General features: G+C 38.5%; 1 protein-coding gene across 1 annotated transcript in view; it reads left to right on the forward strand.

Moving 5' to 3' along the window:
• ADAMTSL1 (ADAMTS like 1) overlaps positions 1-20,944 on the forward strand; it is a 393,380-nt gene that overhangs the window by 128,631 nt on the left and 243,805 nt on the right. The window contains 2 exon segments of the mRNA XM_006764922.2: positions 13,629-13,703; positions 17,035-17,192. Of these exon segments, the coding sequence (XP_006764985.1) occupies positions 13,629-13,703; positions 17,035-17,192 (233 nt within the window).

The following is a 20,944-nucleotide window of genomic DNA, read 5'->3' on the forward strand; positions in this document are numbered from 1 at the left end:
CTTTTGACTAGTTAGCTCCACCCCCTCCTGCTCCTGCTTAGCTCCCCTCAGCAGCAAGTGAATAACACCTTCCCCAACATGAAGCCAGATCTCAAAATATTGTGAAACGATACATGACCCTGCTTTGTGGATTAGTTGAAGTGGGATAAATCAGGTCACCTATTGCAACCCCAAGGAGGAAACCTTTACGTTTAAGATACCTTAGGAGCATCTAGACATACACTCTATGTGCAGACATGAGCTAGTTGCCCAGCCTGAGGACAGACTGCATCCCCATTGCTCCTTCACACATAGTCAGATGTGCGTGGTGGAAGATAGCAGGGAGCATGAGCAGATCAGAGCAAATCCACTCTCACATGGTGAAATCACATGGTCTTCATTTACAAAGTGACTTTTGATCAGTGTTGATCACAGATTTTTTTCAGAATTAACATCAGGCAGCAATTATGTGAAGCCATTCATTGCCTTTTTGTCCTAATCTCTCTGCACCAGCACAACAAATGTGTGCTTACTATATAGCCGTGTGTGCTAGAAACTTTACATGATCATCTCATCTAACCCTTACAACAATCTTTTAGCAAGATGCTGTTTGTCTCCATGTTGCAAGTGAGATAACTGAGGCTTAGCCATGTTGTGTGACCTGCTCAGAGTGACACCTCCATAAAGTAGCAGAGCCAAGATTTAAGCCCAGGGTCTGATTCCAAACCCTAAGCACATATTCATTCCTCGGGACTGTCCCATGGAACATGGTGGGACCTTTGTAAAGCAGTTAGGTGGATCAAGGCAAGGAACCTCAGATATCTGCCTAGCTGGGTCCTGCTAGGGTAGGTGGTATATGTTCTCATAATATCCAACCCAACAACGGAGTCACACATCAGTGTCGCTCTGTGCTTGGTACTGCAGCAGATGTAGACATAAATAAGACAGCCCTTGTACCCAAGGACATGCCATTTTAGAATAATTTGACCTTGCTTGGCATATTGTCTCCAGATTTTGCCCTTATCCAGAATCCTTCAATAGATCCTTGATTGAGTCTCCTCTGGCTTGGAAAATGAGAAGGAATATCTTTACTAAATGTGGTTTTATTCACTTGTTGACTCAGTGAAGGAAAACAATTGACATATGAGAGGTTTATGGCTTTAAATGGACTTGCAGGTCAAGAAGAAAGGTAGTGGGCACTGGAGAACTATTCCAAGAAGTCCGGAAAAACCAGCTTGCCAAAAGAATTAGGCTCTAGGGCAGTGGTTCTCAAACTTCCTAATGCCGCGACCCTTTAATACAGTTCCTCATGTTGTGGTGACCCCCAACTTCATTGTTACAAATTGAACATAATTAAAGCATAGTGATTAATTACAAAACAATATGTAATTATATATGTGTTTTCCGATGGTCTTAGGCGACCCCTGTGAAAGGGTCGTTCGACCCCCAACCAAGGGGTCGCGACCCACAGGTTGAGAACCACTGTTCTAGGGGGAAGGAGGTGGCAAGAAAAAAGGCTAGGGACTTTTAAACACATGAAACATTGGAGGTGCCAGCTTGGGGAACTCTCCACATTCTAATACCCCTGCAAGCAGTGAAAAATGTGATTTTGGAAAAAAAATTTTTTTTAAATACTCTGGCAGAGAGAATGAACGATGAGGTAAGTTAGACATTGATGTAGTACATTCAGGCAAGATATATATTTTTTTGGTCATGTTTGGTAGCATTTCTGTAAGATGAAAAATTAAAGAATTTAGACGATGAAAACCAGAGAAGGACAGAAAGTTAGAGGCGTAATTCTTTTGTAAATCTCTGAAATCACGGTGAGATATATTTGGGAGGGGCTGGGGAGGTACATTTAGAAAGTCCCTTTAATAGAACTCTAAGGAATACAGAAGAGTTAAAATCGTTTTTCCTTGAGTCACATAACTACTGAGTCATGCTCATTCTCTCGGAATCTAAAAATTTCTATTAGGCACAAAAAGATGGCAGGCTTGTGTCAGCAGCTGCTGAGGGCATGTTTTTCCTTCATTCCTTCTTGTGTCCCCCACCTTCCCATCCTCATTAAGGAGCCTGAACATGCCGGTGGGATAGATGATCCTCTTACCCTCCTGTTAAAAGGTGATCCGGGACCTTTGGGGCCAGAATCACTGGAGCAAAGGTGGAGAGACGCTGAAGGAACAAACTGAGGCAAAATGAGAGCCATAAGTCATCTCGGGGTCTGCAAATAGACACCTCCGTGCAAACCGCTCTATTCGAGAGCGGCAGTGGGTAAATTACATAATGCACAGCCCGATGATTTTCCGTAATGACAAAACGCAATTGATTCGTTTACCTTAGCGCTGATGATGCCTCCTGACAAAATGATTTATATCAATAAAGCCCGGCATCTGCGTGCACCTCACCACAATCTATAGCAGATGCTGAACAAACTGCCTCGTTCATGTTTTCCCCACCCCAGAAGGACCTTCCGCCCAGATTTACAGGCTGAGGGGTGACCCACAGGCAGGGAACATTAGGCTGCTCTGCGGGGCCCAGTGCAGTGGCCAGGTGAGCAGCTTTCCACCCGTGAAGGCCCGGGGACTTCTGCCAGGCCGCTCCCCGGGCTCTGCCAAGAGCACAGGGAGCCAGCCGCATGCTCTTTCGAACTCCCAGCACTCGGATTCCCCACATTGAACTCATTTTCTTCTGAACTTACATCCAACTTTTTTTTCCCTGGTGTTATCAAGCCCTGGGGGAACAAAGAAAACACAGAAGAGGGGAGGAAGACCCTGGTGGAAAGTGCCAGAAGGAAAGGAAGAGCAGGAGGAACTTGCAAATGGCTTCCCTTAGCTGGCAAAGAAAAAAGAGACCATGTTTGTACTAGAAGACATGACTTTTTGCCTAATACAAATGCAGGCAACAGAAAAAGAGCTAGGTCAGGCCCTCCTTCCCCCTTTTCAGAAGAGAAAGCTGTCCACTGAGAGCATTCAGTGTTTCCATTCATCCTGGTCACTTCCTTTCTATTCCCCCAGCCCAACAGAAAATAATCAGATTTAGCTAACACTAACTTACGTTTGGTTCTTGGTATTAAAGACTCATTTCCCCCCAAATTTGACTGGCTTGTGCCGTATTATGTATTTTCCAAGTCTGTTCAGAACATACTTAGACCTAGAGCCAGCCTATTTGCTATCAATTTGATGTCTCCAGCTTTGCAAACCTCTGATACGTATCTGCGTGTTTTGAAATCTACTGGGTATCCTAAAGATCTCTCTCCACCTCTCTTGAGTGGTAAGAGGTTGGATACACTAATTTATACCAAGATCAAATGAAGCTCCTAAATGCTTGGCTTCGCTTCTCAGACTGTGGCTTATGCTGATTTATAATAACGATGGGTAAATGTTTTCCTGGACTATTATTTTGGCTCAAAGATTTTGAGGTAAAGGATGTTCATAATAAAACACAGATCTATGTATTATAAAGTGAATAATACATAGGAATGTTTTAAAGAAAGCACAAAGTTTTAAAGAAATTTCTACCTTGAACTTCAGGTTATACTCACAAGCTACTTACTCATTCATTCATTCATTCATCATTCATTCAGCAGAAGTTCACTTATTTATTCCACAACAAATATTTCTTGGATACCTGCTACATGTTAAGGAACTATTTTAGTACTGGAAACGTAAGAAAGAACAAAACAGATGAAAATCTATCTTTCTCAGGGGGCTTACATACTAATATGAGGGACAGACATGTACAGGGACAAAACAAATAACTAAATAAAATAATGCATGTGCCATATGGTGATAGGAGAATAGTAAGGCAGGAAGGAGATTGGAAAAAAGTAAGGTAGGGAAGGAGAAGAATTGGATATTGGGCTGCTACCCAAGGGTATTGGAGGGTTAAAAAGGTTAGTAAGAAAAGATTCACTGATAAAATGGAATTTGAGCAAGCATCTAAGGTAGGTACCGGCGGCGTACCACACAAAGTCAGGGGGGAGAGAATTCCAGGCATAAAGAACAGCAAGCGCAAAGGGCCTGCGGTAGATGCATTCTTAACATATTTCTTGAAGAGCAAAGAAGCTTGTGTTGTGGTGGAGAATGGCACCCATATTGCTGGATTTTATAAGGACTCTGGCTTTTAATTTCAATGAAATGAGAAGTCACAGGAGGATTTTTAGCAGGGGCATGATTTGTTTTAAAGGGATCACTCTACTATGCTGAGAATAGATTATAAGGAGTCCCAACTGTGAAAGTAAGAAAAGCAGTCAGGAGGCTTCTACAGTAAGCCAGGCCAGGGATGATGATGGACCATGGTAGTAGCTATGGAGGTGGTGAGAAACGTTCCAATTCAGGATAATTGCATTTCTTTGAATCTAAGACATCATTGCTTGAAAGATGTGCCATTATTTTATTTTTTAAAATATATTTTTATTGATTTCAGAGAGGAATGGAGAGGGAGAGAGAGAGAGAAACATCAATGATGAGAGAGAATCATTGATTGACTGCTTCCTGCACACCCCGTACTGGGGATCCAGCCTGCAACCCAGGCATGTGCCCTGACTGGGAATTGAACCACAGTCTTCTGGTTCATAGGTCGATAGTTTATTTTATTACTGTCATAATTCCACTGCACCACACCAGCCAGACTGTACTATTACTGTATACGCCACTAAGAGAGAAAAAAAAAAGTCACTGAAATTAAGCAACTATGACACTGCCTTCTGACCACTTAGGGCTTTTACTTCTTAACTACTATAAGGTCTTTTTTAAACTTAGATATATCTTTAGACTATACTGTATTACACTTACACATCCAGAAAAGGAAAATAAAACTAAAATAAATTAATAAATTGATAAAAAATTAAACTTTTTCTCAAACTTCAATTCTTTTTAATCCCTTTAGACTCAGTCAATTTCCACATCATCAGGGTACTTGTGATACAGTATTTTTGAAAGAATCCAAAAAAAAGAAACAAGTCCCTTAGTATTGGGCCCTTTTGTTATAAATGATATGCAATAAACTAGATATTTAAATTATACAGGTTAGTGAGTTTTAACATGTACATATACCTGTGCAGCCATTACCATGAGCAAGATCTAAAGGTATCCATCATCTCAGAAGTTTTCTTATTCCCCTTGTAACCCTTTCCTCTTTCTCCCTCCCACCCCGTTTCTATCATTAGATTTAATTTTCTCGAATTTTATAAAATGGAATTATACATTACATACTCTTTTTCCATCTGGCTTTTTTCATTCAGCTTAATTATTTTGAGATGCATTAATGTTGTAGCATGTATCAGCAGTTTATTTTATTACTGTCATAATTCCATTGTATGGACAAATGCTTTCATTTCTCCTGGGTAAATTCCTGGGATTAGAATGGCTGGGATTGTACGGTAGATGGATGCTGAGCCTTTTCAGAAACGGCCAGACTGTTTTCTTGAGTGTCTTGCCATTTTGCATTTCCACCAGCAATATCTGAGAGTTTCACTTCCTCGGCACTCTTACCAGAGCCTGACATTGTCAGTATCTTTTGTTGTAGGCATTAGAATTGGTGTGTAGTGTTATCTCATCATTGCTTTCACCTGCGGTTTTCTAGTGGCTAATAGGTTGAACCTCTTTTCATGCCTTATTCCAGTAGCTGCTGCAACAAATTACCACAAACCTGGTGGCCTAAAGCAACCCTCTTATTTTATAGTTCTGGAGGGTCAGTCTCAAATGGGTCTTACTGGGCTCAAATCAAGGTGTTGGCAGAGCTGTGGTCTCTAGATGCTCCAGGGAAGCATGCACTGTCCTTTGGTTTGACGTTGCAGCTTCTGGAGGCGATCTTCTTTCCTTGGCATCTTCGAAGCCCAGCAGCAGAGCATCTTCGGATGTTAATGACTCTAACCTCCTCTCCTGCCTCCCTCTTTTAATTTAAAGAATGCTTATGATTCCATGGGGCCTACCCAAATAATCTAGGATAATATTTTTATTTTAAGGTCAGCTGCTTAGCCAGCTTAATTTCATCAGCCACCTTAATTCCCCGTTTCCACGTAACATAAGATATTCATAGGTTTGGGGGACATCTTCGGCAGGAGGAGGAGGGTGGAGATGATTCTGCCCATCACAAATGTGCGTATTTCCTCTTGGTATAGTGTTAGTCTTTTGCCAATTTTTAAAAATAGTTGTTTGCTTTCCTACTGTTGAGTTTGAGAGTTCTTTATATATTCGGAATATAAGTGCTTTTGTCAAATATGTGATTTGAAAATATTTCTTCTCAGTTGGTAGCTTTTTACTTTTTTCTTTTCCCAAAGTCGCTTAATGTTATCTTTCCCAGAGCAAAAGCTCTTACTTTTTATGAAGAACAGTTTATCATTTTGTTTTTTCCTCCATGGATTGTATCTGCATTTAACGTCATGTCCAAGAATTTCTTGCCTAACCCCAGGTCACAAAGTTTTCTCCTATGTGTTTTCCTAAAAGTGTTAGAATTCTACATTTCATGTTTAGATCTACGACCGAGTTCCAGTTAATTTTTGTATTAGGTGTAAGGTTTATATCTAGGTTGATTTTTTTTTATTAGGATGTCCAATTTTTTTCAGCTCCATTTGTTGAAAATATAACCTTTTCTCTTTGAATTGCCTTTTAAGATGTCAGAAATTCATTGGCCATTTCTGTGTGGGTCTGTTTCTAGAGTCTATTCCAATCTCTTCACCGTATCACATTATCTTGGTTACTAGAGCTTTAAAGTAAATCTTAAAATCAGATCATTTGATTTCTCCAACTTTCTCCTTCTTTTCAAACTTATTTTGGCTATTCTATTCTAATTCCTTTGGCTTTCCTCATAAATTTTATAATCTGTTTTTCCCATATGTACCAAAAATCTTGCTGGGATTTTGACTGAAATTATTTTAATTCTACAGGTTGATTTAGAGAGAATTGACATCTTTACTACGTTCAGTTGTTCAACCTATGAATACTTCATGTCTCTCCCTTCATTTTAGTCTTCTTTAATTTCTTTCATCAGTCTTTTTTAGTTTTAAGCATACATACTCTTTATGCTTTAGTTGGATTTATACCTCATAAATGACATTGTATTTTTTATTTCAGTTTTTGTAGTGTTGCTAGTTTATTCTTGGCCACGTATTTTGTGAACTTGCCAAACTCACTTATTAGTTCTATGAGTTTTTGGATTTTCTACATAAACAATCGTGTTATTTACAGATCAGGATGGTTTTACTTTCTTCCTTTTCAATTTATAAACCACTAGTTATTTTTATGGCCTTACTGCACTGGCAAGGAATTCAAATTCAATGTTGAACAGAAGTGGTGAGAGTGGATAGCCTTACCTTATGTCCATTCTTACAGGGGAAAGCATTCAGTCTCAGTACAGAGCATGATGTTAGCTGTAGGTGTTTGTTTGTTTGTTTGTTTTGTTTGTTTGTTTTTATAGATGCTCTTTATCACCTTGAGGAAGTTCTTATCCATTCTTAATTTGCTGAGAGTCGTTATCATAAATGTATGTTAAATTTTGTCAAATGCTTTTTCTGCCTCAATTGATATGATCATGTGGTTTTTCTAAGACTTTTGTGATGGTAATATTAATTGATTTCAAAAAGTCTTGCATTCCTGGAGTAAATTCTATTTGTTCATAGTGTATTATTCTGTCTATAGATTACCGAGCTTCATTTATAGCATTTTATTTGAGGTTTCTTTTACATCTATGTTTATGGGAGATCATTGTCTATAGCATCCTTTGCTTATGCTGTCTTTGGTTTTGATACAAGTGTAATATTGGCTTCAAACAATGAGTTGGAAAATGATTTTTTTCTTTTCTGTTTATGGAAGAGATTATATGGAATTGATGTTATTGCTTCTTTAAATTCTTGGTAACACTCACCAGTGAAATTCCCTGGGCCTGGAGTTTTTTGTTTTGCTCTGTTTTGTTTTTATTGTTAATTTTTTAACATATGGAATACAGTTATAGTAACTATTTTAATGCCTTTTCTGTGTTTTGATTTGATTTTTCTCTTCTATATGGGCTGTATTTTGTTGTTGTTGTTTAATTTTCATGCCTGGTAATTTTTGACCTGACTCCAGACATTGCAAATTTTATCTTGCTGGATACTAGGTATTTTTGTATTCCTCTAAATATTCTAAATTTTGTTCTGGAAGCAGTTAAGTTACTTAAAATCAGTTTGATCCTTTTGGATCTTAAAATTCGGTAGCTGGGACCAAAGCCACGTTTGGGCTAGTGCCAATTGTGCCCCGGCATTGAGGCAAGACCCTTCTCAGCGCTCACTGTCCAATGACAGCCCAGCTAATGGGAAAAGACACTATTCAGGCCCTAGACGTGTGGCAGATACTCATCCCTATAATTCTTTACCGGCCTGGTTCTTTTCTGGCCTCAGGTCGTTTCTCCACATGCACTTACTGATTGTAATGATTGATTGGTGTGAGTGTGCTGCTGGATATCTGTAGGGAGCACTCTTAAATCTCTTGAGACATTTCTCTGTATAGTTCTCTCTCTCTCTGGTAATCTGCCCTTCGGACTCTAGCCACCTTGATTTTGAAGTCTCAGCTTTGTCTCCTCAACTCAGGGAATCCAATGGGCTCTGAGTGCCCACTTCCTGAGCTATCGCCTAGAAAGTCTCTCATGGCAGTAAGGTGAAGCAATTTAACACTTACCTGCTTTGTTTCTTGACTCTCAATGATCGCTGACCTTCTTGTTTGATATCCTGTATCTTGAAAGTCATGGTTTCATATATTTTTTTCTGACCTTTTGGCTGTTTCAGACAAGAGATTGAGCCTGGACCCTACCACTCCATTTGGCAGAAAGCCCAAGTCTTGGTGCTGGGAGCCTAATTCAGGTTCCAATTATGTATGTAGAACTAGCCAGATTTTGACTCCCACTTTGAGGATGTTCTTTAGTACTTCTGATTCGTCATCTCCCTACCACTCTCCTAACCATTTGATTCCCAGAGGTTAAATGAATGTGTTCTACTATTGGAATTTTCTCCAAGCAGCTGACACCCATTTTGCAAGTTTGATACTGGCTGTTTTGATATTAGTGTCTGTGCGGACAAAGATAAGTATGGCAGGATTACTGCCTCCCTCAGGGAGAATGAATATAAGGCACCAGTGACTGTGAGATACATTCTGATTTCATGTAGGTTAAAATGTGAAATATTGTAGAATCTGTGAAATATGGCTTTTTGACTCTGGTGACAATAGGATTTTCTAACTGATTGGGTGAAAGCATAAAATCAAGGATGGCTCCAAAGTTTTTGATCTAGAAAAAACAGGGGCAGAGGGAGGGAGCATCTTGTTTGGCCTGTCCAGTATACACCCTCCATTGTGCAATCACTGATAAACTAAGAAGAGAAGGGATATGAAGGGCTCATCTTGTCTTATTGGGTATATGTTATGAGTAATAAAGTTGGCATGAAGATGAAAAAATATACCATTAAAACCTCCTCAAGACTGGCAGACTATATGTAGCCAACTCTATTAACAATGGCTCTTTCACCAAAAAAATAATAATGATAAGATTGAGTATCAGCCCCAAAGGTTTAAAGCAAAGAGCTTTTAAAAACATGCACTTATCAACAGGTCTAAAAATAAGATAAACTCAGATATCAGAACAGGAAATCCTGTCTTTTCAAAACTTATCATTTTTATTATCACCTTTCTCTGATATAGCAATGAATCATACAGAAAAATCCATATGTGAAAAGATTAAAAATTAATCTAAAATGCTAGAAATATGTGGAATATAGATGTATATAGCTGTGTGTTTGTTTTTAATCCTGACTAGAGGATATTTTTTCCATTGATTTCTAGAGAGAGTGAAAAAGAGGGAGGAGGGGGAAAGAGAGGGAAAGAAACATGAATAAGAGACACATTGATTAGTTGCCCTTGACTTATTGAACCCGAGATTCTTCAGTCCATGGGCTGACACTCTAACCACTAAGCCAAAAGAGCCAGGGCTAGCTGTAATTTTTTTTAACCTAAGCCGAAGATATGTATGTGTGCTGCTTTTTTTTTTTTTTTTAGAGAGAGGAAGAGAGAGAGAGAAAAACATTGATTGGTTGCCTCCTATATCCTCCCCAATTGGGGATCGAACCCACAACTTAGTTATGTGCCCTGACGCAGCCTTTTGGGGTAGGGCTGATGCTCCAACCAACTGACCCACCTGGCCAGGGCAATAACTGTAGATTTTTTTTGACAAAATCTTTTAGGTACAATCCTTGAGAACAATTTTCTTGGAAAAAGGTATTTATAACCCACGTATGTGAATTAACAACATTTGTGATTCCCATGGAAACCTTGTCAATTTAATGGAGAAAGAGGTTACCTGATCTCTGAAGCAGGTCTTTTAGAGTTGTAGATTAATAACCTGGAAAAATGTCCTGAAGACCGTCATCATGGTTGGGTCAGACTAGGTTAGGGCGGATGCACTTGATCATAGAGCAGTGTGCTTTTGAAGGAAAGGTCACCCCTAGGGTTGTGCAAGGAGAGGATATAGCCCCCTGCTCACCAGCCATACCCATTGAATTTATCACTGAGGGGCAGGTGATGAAAATGACTGCTCACACATTCTCAGATGTCACACCTCTCTGTGCACAGTACTATCATAGGTACCAAACAGTAGAATCCCCCAATCCACCCCTGATCATTGAGAATGTATTGTCAAGTGAGACAATTATTAATACATATACAACTCAAATACTGGCTTTTTATCAACATGCAGAAAATGAAATTAATTTTTTTATCAAATTAAGAACATCATATATTAGATTGTGTTCTGAGATGTATCAGCTGGTGTTAACAGATAAGATGTAAGCGAAAGCTTCCTTGCATGAATGCATTAGGGACACACTGGGATACACACAGAGTAGAATGGGTTTGTTTGGCTCAGGGCTCCTAAGAAACTAACCAATGTGGGTATTTTCCACACATTTTTTTAATTTTAGGTCCCTTTTTCATGGACCGTCTTGTAGGGCTGCTGCTGCTTTGTCTTGTTCGTCACTGAGTCTCTGGTACCTAGAGTGGAACCTGGCCCTAAGAGACACTCAAAAACATTTGTGCAGTAATGAATTTACTGGTTGCCTGATAACCTGCCAGTTGTCCGTTAACCCTTTACAGAACCACAGAGTAGGCCAGTGATGGCGAACCTATGACACGCGTGTCAGAGGTGACACGCGAACTCATTTTTTTGGTTGATTTTTCTTTTTTTCTTTTTTTTTAATGTTCACAACATTTATTTTTATTTTTTATAGAAAAGAGACTGAGGATATTCATAAGCAATTTTATCAGAAGTAGAAATGGCTGATAGCTTTTTTAAAAGTTATTTTGTTCTATTTATTTTTTATTTTTTATTTTTTATTTTGGCATTTAAATATAAAAAATAAATATCAAAAATGTAAGTCTTTGTTTTACTATGGTTGTGAATATCAAAAAAAATTCTATATGTGACACAGCACCAGAGTTAAGTTAGGGTTTTTCAAAATGCTGACATGCCGAGCTCAAAAGGTTCGCCGTCACTGGACTAGGCCGTGACTCTCCCGTCTCTGGGGCTGTGTGCTGCTGACAGTTCAAGTTTGCACCAGCCTGAGCTGCTCCACATTCTCTTTGACCAGGGAAGAGTAGAGGGGATCAGATATTTCATTCTTGCCTGGTCTACACTCCACCTTACCTTCTTCCCCCAACAGGCTGGGAGGTTCCTCTGCCTCTTCCTCAGGGAGCATGCAAAGGTTACTGCATCAGCCTAGAGCTGGGCCAATGCCCCGGCACGTGGAATGTGAGTCACTTCTCAGCAGAACAAGAGGGAGGCCGCCTGAGCAGTGTGTGGGTCAGGAGACTGCTGCCAACAGAAAGCTTCTCTCTTGCTTGCACTTTACTTGACCTGTGGATAAACAAAGACTTTCTATTTCTAGAAATCCCATTGTTTTAACTGCTTTGAGTTTCTTTTGTAAACTTAAACATCCATGTCTTTATGCAAGGCGTGTAGAGCTCTGTGGGCCCAGTCTGAACATTCTTTATTCCTTTTCTATATTATCCTTATGTGTTTTGTTCTTATAATCCACAAACCCTAAGCTATCTAAAATTCACTTTTCTTTAACGATATATGACATTAAAAACAACTAGGAAGTTGTAGTGTGAGTAGAATATTCAGTATTGCAGAGAACTTGATAAATGTAACCTCTTTGGGGAAGAGATTGAAGGCGTGTAATTCTTTCCATTCAGCTGGCTATGTGGTAGGGCCTTGGAGGCATTTAAAAACATAAAAATAGACAGTCTTTCAGTTCATGTTTTTAGGGTATTTGGGATAGAGAGGAAAGAATTATATTCACAAAATACTGTGTTCTAGCCTATACACCTGTATATCTATATGTATATATCTATATCATCTGTCTAATAACAACAACATTATAGGTAAGTGTTGTTTTCCCTCTTTTACAAACAGAAAAACTAAGGATCAGAGAAGTTAGGGAACTTCTGAGATTTATTTATTTATTGAAATTAAATTAACCCAAAGACAAGATGATATGTTGAAGTTCAGAGAAATTGGCTATCTTTTGAGATTCTTTTATTGAAACTAACTTCTTCCAGTGATAGAATGATAATGTATAATATTGAAACAGAGAATCCCACAGAGCTTCTGACTGCTGGTGAGTTTAAAATACCTGCTGTCCTTATCGTCTGTTCTTTGACCTTGAGCTACTCATTATATTTCTCAGAGGCTTCATTTCTTCATCATAAAGTGGGGATGGTGGTATCTTCTTGGCCTCTATTAGCAAGTTTTGAGTGAAAGAATAAGTAGTATAATTCAGGTGAAAGTGAAACTCCTTAGTGCTGTGTAAATATATGGTATTGTTGTCACAAGTGAAGTTCTAAATAAGAAGGCCAGCGATGTGTTTGGAGTGCATGTACTATACCTTCAGTTTTTTAAAAATGTAGGTTTTGGCATTGCTTCCAATGAGTTTAGGCTCAATTTCAATTGAGTTTAGGCTCAATTACTTTTGTAAAAAGTAATCCATTTTTAAATGATCTATAATTAAGGCTCACAGAGAGGGTGTGTGGGGGAAATGTGAATGACCATTGATGGGACACTCAGTATTGAATGCATTTAGAGTAAAGGATATTGAAGAACTGGAAGGCATGGTTTCTGCCCTAGAGGGGCTAAAAGAATGTAAGCAAACATTTATTTCCCCTATTCTTTAATCTGTTGTATTTATCCAAGACAGTTACTTTCCTGGAGAGAAATCCAGATTTTGATATAATAAAGTCACCCTGGGAACATTAGAATTTATTTTCCTTCTGTAATTTAACACAATTGCGCTAATCTAGAGAAAATTGGCAATATAAGACCAGGATTTAAAATTAGAAATGAAAACTTGCAAATTCATTTTTTCATATATCAAAAATCACATATTTTTTAAAGGTCATATCTCCATGAGTGACCTAGTGAGTAGCTTTTCTGTCATATTTTATTTTGAGGAAAGTAAAAATCTTGAATCCCAAATATTGGTGTTCACATTTCAAAGATTAAAAAAAAAAAAAGGATTGTCATCTTGCGGGGGTTGGGTGGTAGGGGTATGAAAGTTTGTGCCTTAATAGGAGACCATCAGTAACTTTATACCCAATTATTTGCTTTTAAGACCTTGCTTTGTTTCTCTCTAGTGGATGACACTGTGGTTGCCATTCCCTATGGAAGCAGACACATTCACCTTACCTTAAAAGGACCTGATCACTTGTGTAAGTAAACTTAGTTGTTTTCCTTTGGGTATTGGGAATTTTAGGCATTATTATTTATTTTTTGTTCCCAGAATAGATTAAAATACAGAAGTACAAATCTTTCCACTTTATCATAATATGATATTTTGAATGCTTCTGTTTATCTTTTGGTTGCCTAATTAGATAGCAAAAAAAAAAACCTCTCCGGTAATTATCTCTAACCACAGTCATCCTGAAAAATACAAAATAGATGCTCCCGTAGTTTGTTCCTGAGGTAAGCACATGTTTATGCTTTCGTGAATATTGTTTCTCATTTTCTGTCTTCTTTATTTCCAATCAATCTCCATCTTTTTCTTACCTCGCCTCTGGCCATTTTTTTCTTCTTCCTTCCAACCTTCCTTCCCTCTCCTTCTTTCTCTTTTTCATTCTTCCTTTTCTCGCGTTTCATTACTGTATCAATTCAGAGGAACATAGAAACCCTAAACAACCTTACCCCTGTGGCATTTAACGAAAACCATTTTGGTAAATTAAGCATCCCATGTATTAAAGACAATATAGGTCCTAATATCTTGAAGATAGTTATTGGGTTTGGGATTACTAATGGGGAGATCATATACAAACTCTGGTGGGACCAAAGATCAAAGAGTAGCATGGTCCCACCGGAGTTTGTACAAAGACTGACCTTCAGGCATGCCATGTCTTTTTTTTTTTTTTTTAATATCATTTAGTGCTGCTTAGACGCAGACCTCTAAGTTACAAACAGAAAATTATGGGCTGTGAACCAGGGGACCGGGAGGAGAGGATATGCTAGTGTTTTCTGCAAAATTCAATTCCCCCGGAAGATTTCACTTCAGTTGATCCCTCAGGCATTTCTGATCTCCACTTCAATTGTTCCCGGTTCCGACAAAGCCATCTATCATCTTCTGCTCTTTCTCCCCACCCACACACATGCCTAAGAAACCAATTTAGGTAGCAAGCCCTGTCTTTTGGCAATTGGATTATGACTGAAATCATTCCAGAAAGACAAACAAGATGAAGACAAATTGGAGCCTGTGAAAGTTCAGATAGCCTACTATATTCTTTCTAAAAATAAAAATAAGTACATTTTATGGGAGAGGTGGGATGTGAAGGGTCATGTGAAGTAAAGGAATAAGTAAGGTACAGTTCAGGCAAAGCCAAAAGATGCTGATAAGACACCTTATATGGTTTCAAGTTCTTTCCTAGCCCTGAACAGCCCCCAAAAATATAGTGTTCACATGTCAAAGGATGATATATATGTGTTCACTATTAACATTTAAATGATTTGTTTTTCCCTTTGAGAGCTGGACAGAGGTAACTGCTGGTGAAACAACTCTACTCAAAAACAGTATTTTTCTGAGCCGGGATAGGCAAAAATCCATCAGACCAAGACCATCACCCACCTGGGGACTGACTCCTCACTGTGGAAGAAAGAACCCAAAGGGATATAGATATAAGAGGAAAATTTATTTTTATAAATGTATTAGCCTCCCAAATTCCCTAATTATGTGATCACTAGGAAGCTGATGAATTGGCCTTCTTTGCTTTAATTGTCCCAAGGATTTGGTAGATGAAAATTGCAAATGATATTTATGGATGATGAAAAGCAAAATGGAGTCTTCATTAACCCCTCCCCCTCAGTCGATACACTATTGATAACATATGTATAACTAACAAAGTTTTTGCTTTCTTTTGTATTTGGAATATAATTCAGAATGAATATGTGAGTAAATGATGCCCTATTTCTCTTGCAACCCTTTGCCTTTCACTCCCAGCAGCTGCTCCAATATGAGATCAACCTTAAAAATTTAGGGCCAAACTAGAACAAGACTAGGCAGTCTGGTCTGGTCCAGCTCATCTTTCATCAGAATACCTTGAGATGGTTACTAGGAGGCCTGGTGATAAAATTGAACCAGATGCTCACATTAAGCTTAGAACTCCAAGATTTTTCCAAAACTAAATGAACTTACATCCTGGAGATATCTCCATAAATGCATGTAAACACATGTAAGGCAGCTGGAAGAATGAAGGCTAGAGGAAGGAGATGCAGTGCTATTACTCTCCTCTGATGACAACTGTAGTTCCTACACTCGAATATTTTGTTGGGTGCCTTATGTTCTTCTGGGAGGGCCTCTCTGTGCTGGGACAGGGGAGGGCAATCTGACCTCCTCCCAGAGAAGGGATACACAGACTTCACTTGAGGGTCATGGGCATTTAATTGGACACCAACATTTCCCCCTATTGGTATTCCTTGCAGTACAGAACTTGACTTAAACAACATCTAGAAGAATTTAGTGTAAATACTTTAGGCACTTTAGTACATCCAGACACCTTGAAATTATTCTTAACCACAGAACCCCAATCTGTAAAACATTTAAGAAAGGAATCGGTCCGATTGAATCTAGGGTAGAAGACCTAGAGATTCACTCAGGCTCCCCATCTTTCTTCTAAAGAACCTCTGCCCAAACCAAGGGTCCTTGTTAGATTTAGCCTATCTATATACCCTTATGCAGCGGGCAGTTATTCTAAATCCCTCTCAACCACATAAGAACTTCCCCTGCTCTGAAATACATGTCATAATTATCATCCTCCCAGCAGGCTTTAATTTCCTACAAGAAAACATGATTCACAGACTTGGTCATTGGCCAGATTCAGCTTGGAATGTTCCAGGAATCAAGAAGTTCTTCTTTCTGTCCTAAACTCTTAAGAAAGATCATATATGCACATAATATTAAATGAAGTATCAAGAAGGATTTTAAAAAGAAAGAGAAAAAAACGGACAGTTAGTTCTCTGTCCTTAAGTCACTAGACTTTCTTCATTTTTAAAGATAGCACACATAAAATAAATAACCAGAAAGCATAAATAAATACAAGGTAATTCATGAATATAAAGTCACACAGGTACTGCAGGAGTTCAGTGAGGCACCCTGGATCTCATGGAGTAAAAAGGAAAGTGGTAAGGTATTCTAGGCTGAGGGCTGTGAATACTGAAATCAATGAATATGTATGGAAGATGGTTTAGTCAAAGGAATAGGATTGTGATCAGGGGGAGTGCTCAAATGAGGTCATCCAGGGAATCAAAGATTTTTTTGGAGGGAGACTTGAATGTTTGGATAATGAGTTTTAAAATAATTTCATTTGCAGCATAAACTCTTATGTGATCCAGTGTGCCTATATATTTTGTTTATATCCTAATTGTAATTGTGTTAGCCATATAAAGATTGATACTTCCCCTTATATAGCTCTAGGTTCTGTTCCATGGAAAGTGCTTGCATGTGGTCTACTGCAACCATGGGAACATCTTTCTCTTCTCTTCATGTGTTTGATTCTGTAGATCTGGAAACCAAAACCCTTCAGGGGGCTAAAGGTGAAAACAGTCTGAGCTCTCCAGGCATCTTTCTTGTGGACAATTCTAGTGTGGAATTCCAGAAATATCCAGGCAAAGAGAACCTGAGTATCGCTGGACCGCTCACTGCAGATTTCATCGTCAAGGTAAGCCCATTTAGGTATCTTGTGTTCAAGCCCCCTCCAAACTGATGATGTTTACAATCTCCTGAAGAGAGAGCTTTAGGCTTTGACAGAGATTTGGAAAGCCAATTATCCAAGAGATGTTTAATTCTGGACTTTACAAGAATATATGATTTTTTTAAAGTCCTAAGAAAATTGTTTGTGTGTGTGTGTGTGTGTGTGTGTGTGTGTGTTTTAATAAAAAGACCCCACTCACAAAGCCAAGACATCATTAGTTGGATGATACAAACTGATTTTAAAACAAGTTAGGGTATAGTCACTGACTCATATAAGGTATTCTTAGTCAAAGAGAGAGACAAACTAATGATCCATAGACTTGATCATGCTTCCTTCCAATTGCAAGTTCAGTTTTCCCTTGTACTGGCAACAAGACGAGGTTGTTTCCTTCTATCAGAGCTTCCCTACTCTTGCAGGTAATATAAAACACATTGCTGGAAGCAACATACACATTCTGTAAGAAAAAATGTACACACTAGAAGAACATTTGGGAATCACAATAAAATAAAACATATTTTTTCCTTCAGTAGGTCAGAAGGACCTGAAGGATTTCAGCTGTAAAGCTGTAAAACTTGTAATGTGTCCAGGACTCCATAAATTTTTCATCATGGGACCTGGAGCCAGAGGACATTTGATTTAAGCTAAGGCTTCATGACCCCAGGGCAGCTGAAAGTAAGAATGCATATAGGAAAATGTGATAGGCAGTGAGGTTGGATGGAAGAAGGGTTCCAGAGTACTGTACTGCCTCCATCTGCATGGTAGCTTTTTTAAATCCAGTCCACCTGCCAGCCACATGAACTTGAGCAAGAAGCTATAAACCATAAGAGATAGCTCACAATAGAAATGATGCTGTAAGTAGTTAAACAAGCAAATACAGGCATACCTCAGAGATATTGCAGTTTCAGATCCAGACCACTGCAATAAAATAAGTATCACAATAAAGTCATAATCCTTTCGCTGGTGGAGGGTCTTGCTTCCCATTTCTAAAAAACGCAACACCTGTGAAGCATAATAAAGCATTGCGCAATAGAACGAGGTATGCCTGTACAGTAAAAAATGGAGAGATATCTTTATATTTTGAAGCTCTTAGAGTACTGTTGAATAAACCATTTATGCTAATTTCCCTAGAGGCATTGGAGAGTTAATACACATACTGAAAGTATAGAATATGATTCAAGTAATATGCACATTTGAATAGTTCATGGCATTGTTGAATGCATTTCATATATCCATCTGCCTTCTGCACATCACTTGGATGTCCAACAGAGACAATGAGCTCAACATGTCCAAAATTGGACCCGTCTATCCCCAAATCCTGCTCTATCTTCTCGATTTCTTATCTTAAATAATACAATGTTTACCCAGCTGACTCGGAAAACTTTGATTCACATGAATTTCCCCATCTCCTAGACCCCTCATTAGACATTATACTTTGTCAGTTCTACATCTATATCATCCTTTAAAACTATTTTTTCTTCTCCTTCTTTAGTCCTTTGAATTTCTCACCTGAACTAATATTGACTCTGAATAAGTTTCCAGCCTCTGATCGATTAGCCATGTTGCTTTCAGAGTGAGTTTTCTAAAACTGGAACCCCTCTCTTCATAATGCTGCATTGCTCCACACCACCACCCCCCCATTGCTTTGGGGATAAAATGCAGACCCATAGCATAGCATGTATAACTCTCAATAATCTGGGTTCATCTACCCTTCCAACTTCACCTGTGAGTTTTCCTCTTCAGTTTCAACCAACTGAATGGCTCACAAATGACCAAATCTTGCAATCCCATAACTGATTATCTTTGCATAATGCTGTTCCCTCTGTCTAAATGCTATTATCTTTTCTTTTTCCATTCACTTCACTAACTTACAACTGTTCCTCAGTATTTTCTCCACCCAGAAGCATTCTGTGATACAACCCAACATTCCTGTTGGCATTACATCTTTCTACTTTGTGTTCCTTGAGGGCCAGGGACTAAATCGTATTTGTCTTCATATCTCCATAAGAAAACACAACAAACCCTAGCAAGTGTTGGATGAATAAAGGACTTTAGCCACATGGCAGTTGCTGAAGGGGGACAGATGCTGACATCTCCATGTTACCTACAGGGAAACTGAGCTTTAGGGAAGTTGAGTGACAGGACCAAGCTCACCCCGATGACAAACCACAACCAAAAATAACCTCTTTTCTTCTGGCCCAGAACTCTTTTCAGTATTCTCTGTTGTTTCTAAGACTATTTTTTTCTTCTACATGTAAATACACATATTTAAGAAAAAAATGGACTTTAAAGAAGTTTTGATGCTTTCCTAGATGCCTACCATCTGTAAATGTTTTCATACAGAAACAAGCTAAGCTATCATTTCATTGATTTTTGCATTATATATCCTATTTTGTGATGTAGCTTCAGGTTGCAATTGAGTGGAAATTTAGGTTTCATTAGAAAATATCAAGATCAAATAAATGTCAAGTTATTCTAAAATAGATTATGTAATTTTTAAAATCAGTTTATTCAAACTTGAAAATGAGTCATATAATTTAAGAAGATATAGAGAAAAGAAGAAAATTACTTTTTCCCCCAGTGATTCATAATGAGTCAATTTTTCTTCCCTAATTTTCCCCCAGAAATAGTGAAAATAAAAGGTTACCATTTGATTTTTTATCATTTTTCATGGCTTAGGTGCTTAGAAATTATACACATAATTTGTCATTCATCCTCAGTATCATTCAAAGAGTAGTCTCTTTTGCATTATATATTAACTTAAGCAATGACTTCTTTTTGAATGAGATACACAGGAATCAAAATGGAAATGGTTATTTGTCAACATGTTTATGGAAACTTATTGCCAAAACATAAATTTTGTTTATTTACAAGAAGGAAAAAACATTTTTTGCATGGCATTAATATTTTCTCACAGTGAAAATCATTATATATTGCTATTGGTTCCAAAGTTATGTTTTGAAATCTCCTTTAAAGATTAAAACCAGACTGAATTATCACCTTGCTTCCTAGGGACGCATATCTTCCAAAAATTTAAAAATTATACATTGGTTGTACAACATTTTGGCAATGCTAGTGTAGAGTAGTACAAAAGATACGCTCTCTAGAGTTTGGTATAGTCTCCTGCTCACTGGATATGTAACCTCAGTGCATTATTTTACCTTCCTGAGCCTGTTTACTCATTTGAAAAATGGTAATAAAATACTCCCCCATAGTCTTTGTGAGGACCTGCATCAGATAGTGTGTATAACAACAGATAGATCCAAATTACTGCCTTTCCATCTCTTTTTAAATGCTTTAACTTCTAATCCAACTTATCATAATAGCCTGCACTGTATACTCAGAAAGCTGCTTTTCTGAAGATGGTCAGTCTACACTAATAAAAGAGAAAAATGGTAATTGGTGTACGACGCTACCCTTTTCATTGGCTAATCAGGACTATATGCAAATTAACTGCCAACTAAGATTGGCAGTTAACTGCCAGATAAGATTGGCAGTTAACTGCCAACAAGATGGCGGTTAATTTGCATATATAGGCACAATGCAGGGAGGCGAAAGGGAAAGCAGGAAGAAGCCCCCTGCCACTGACAGTGATTGGAAACCCAGGGAGGAGCTAAGAGCTGGGGGGCAGGGCAAAGGCGGCCTTTGCCCTGCCCCCCAGCCATGATCGGAGAATCAGGTGCCTTTTCCGCCCTGGCCAGTGAGCAGGGGAGGGCTGGAGC

The sequence above is a fragment of the Myotis davidii genome, unplaced genomic scaffold, assembly GCF_000327345.1.
Source record: "Myotis davidii unplaced genomic scaffold, ASM32734v1 scaffold197, whole genome shotgun sequence".
NCBI lineage: Eukaryota > Metazoa > Chordata > Mammalia > Chiroptera > Vespertilionidae > Myotis > Myotis davidii.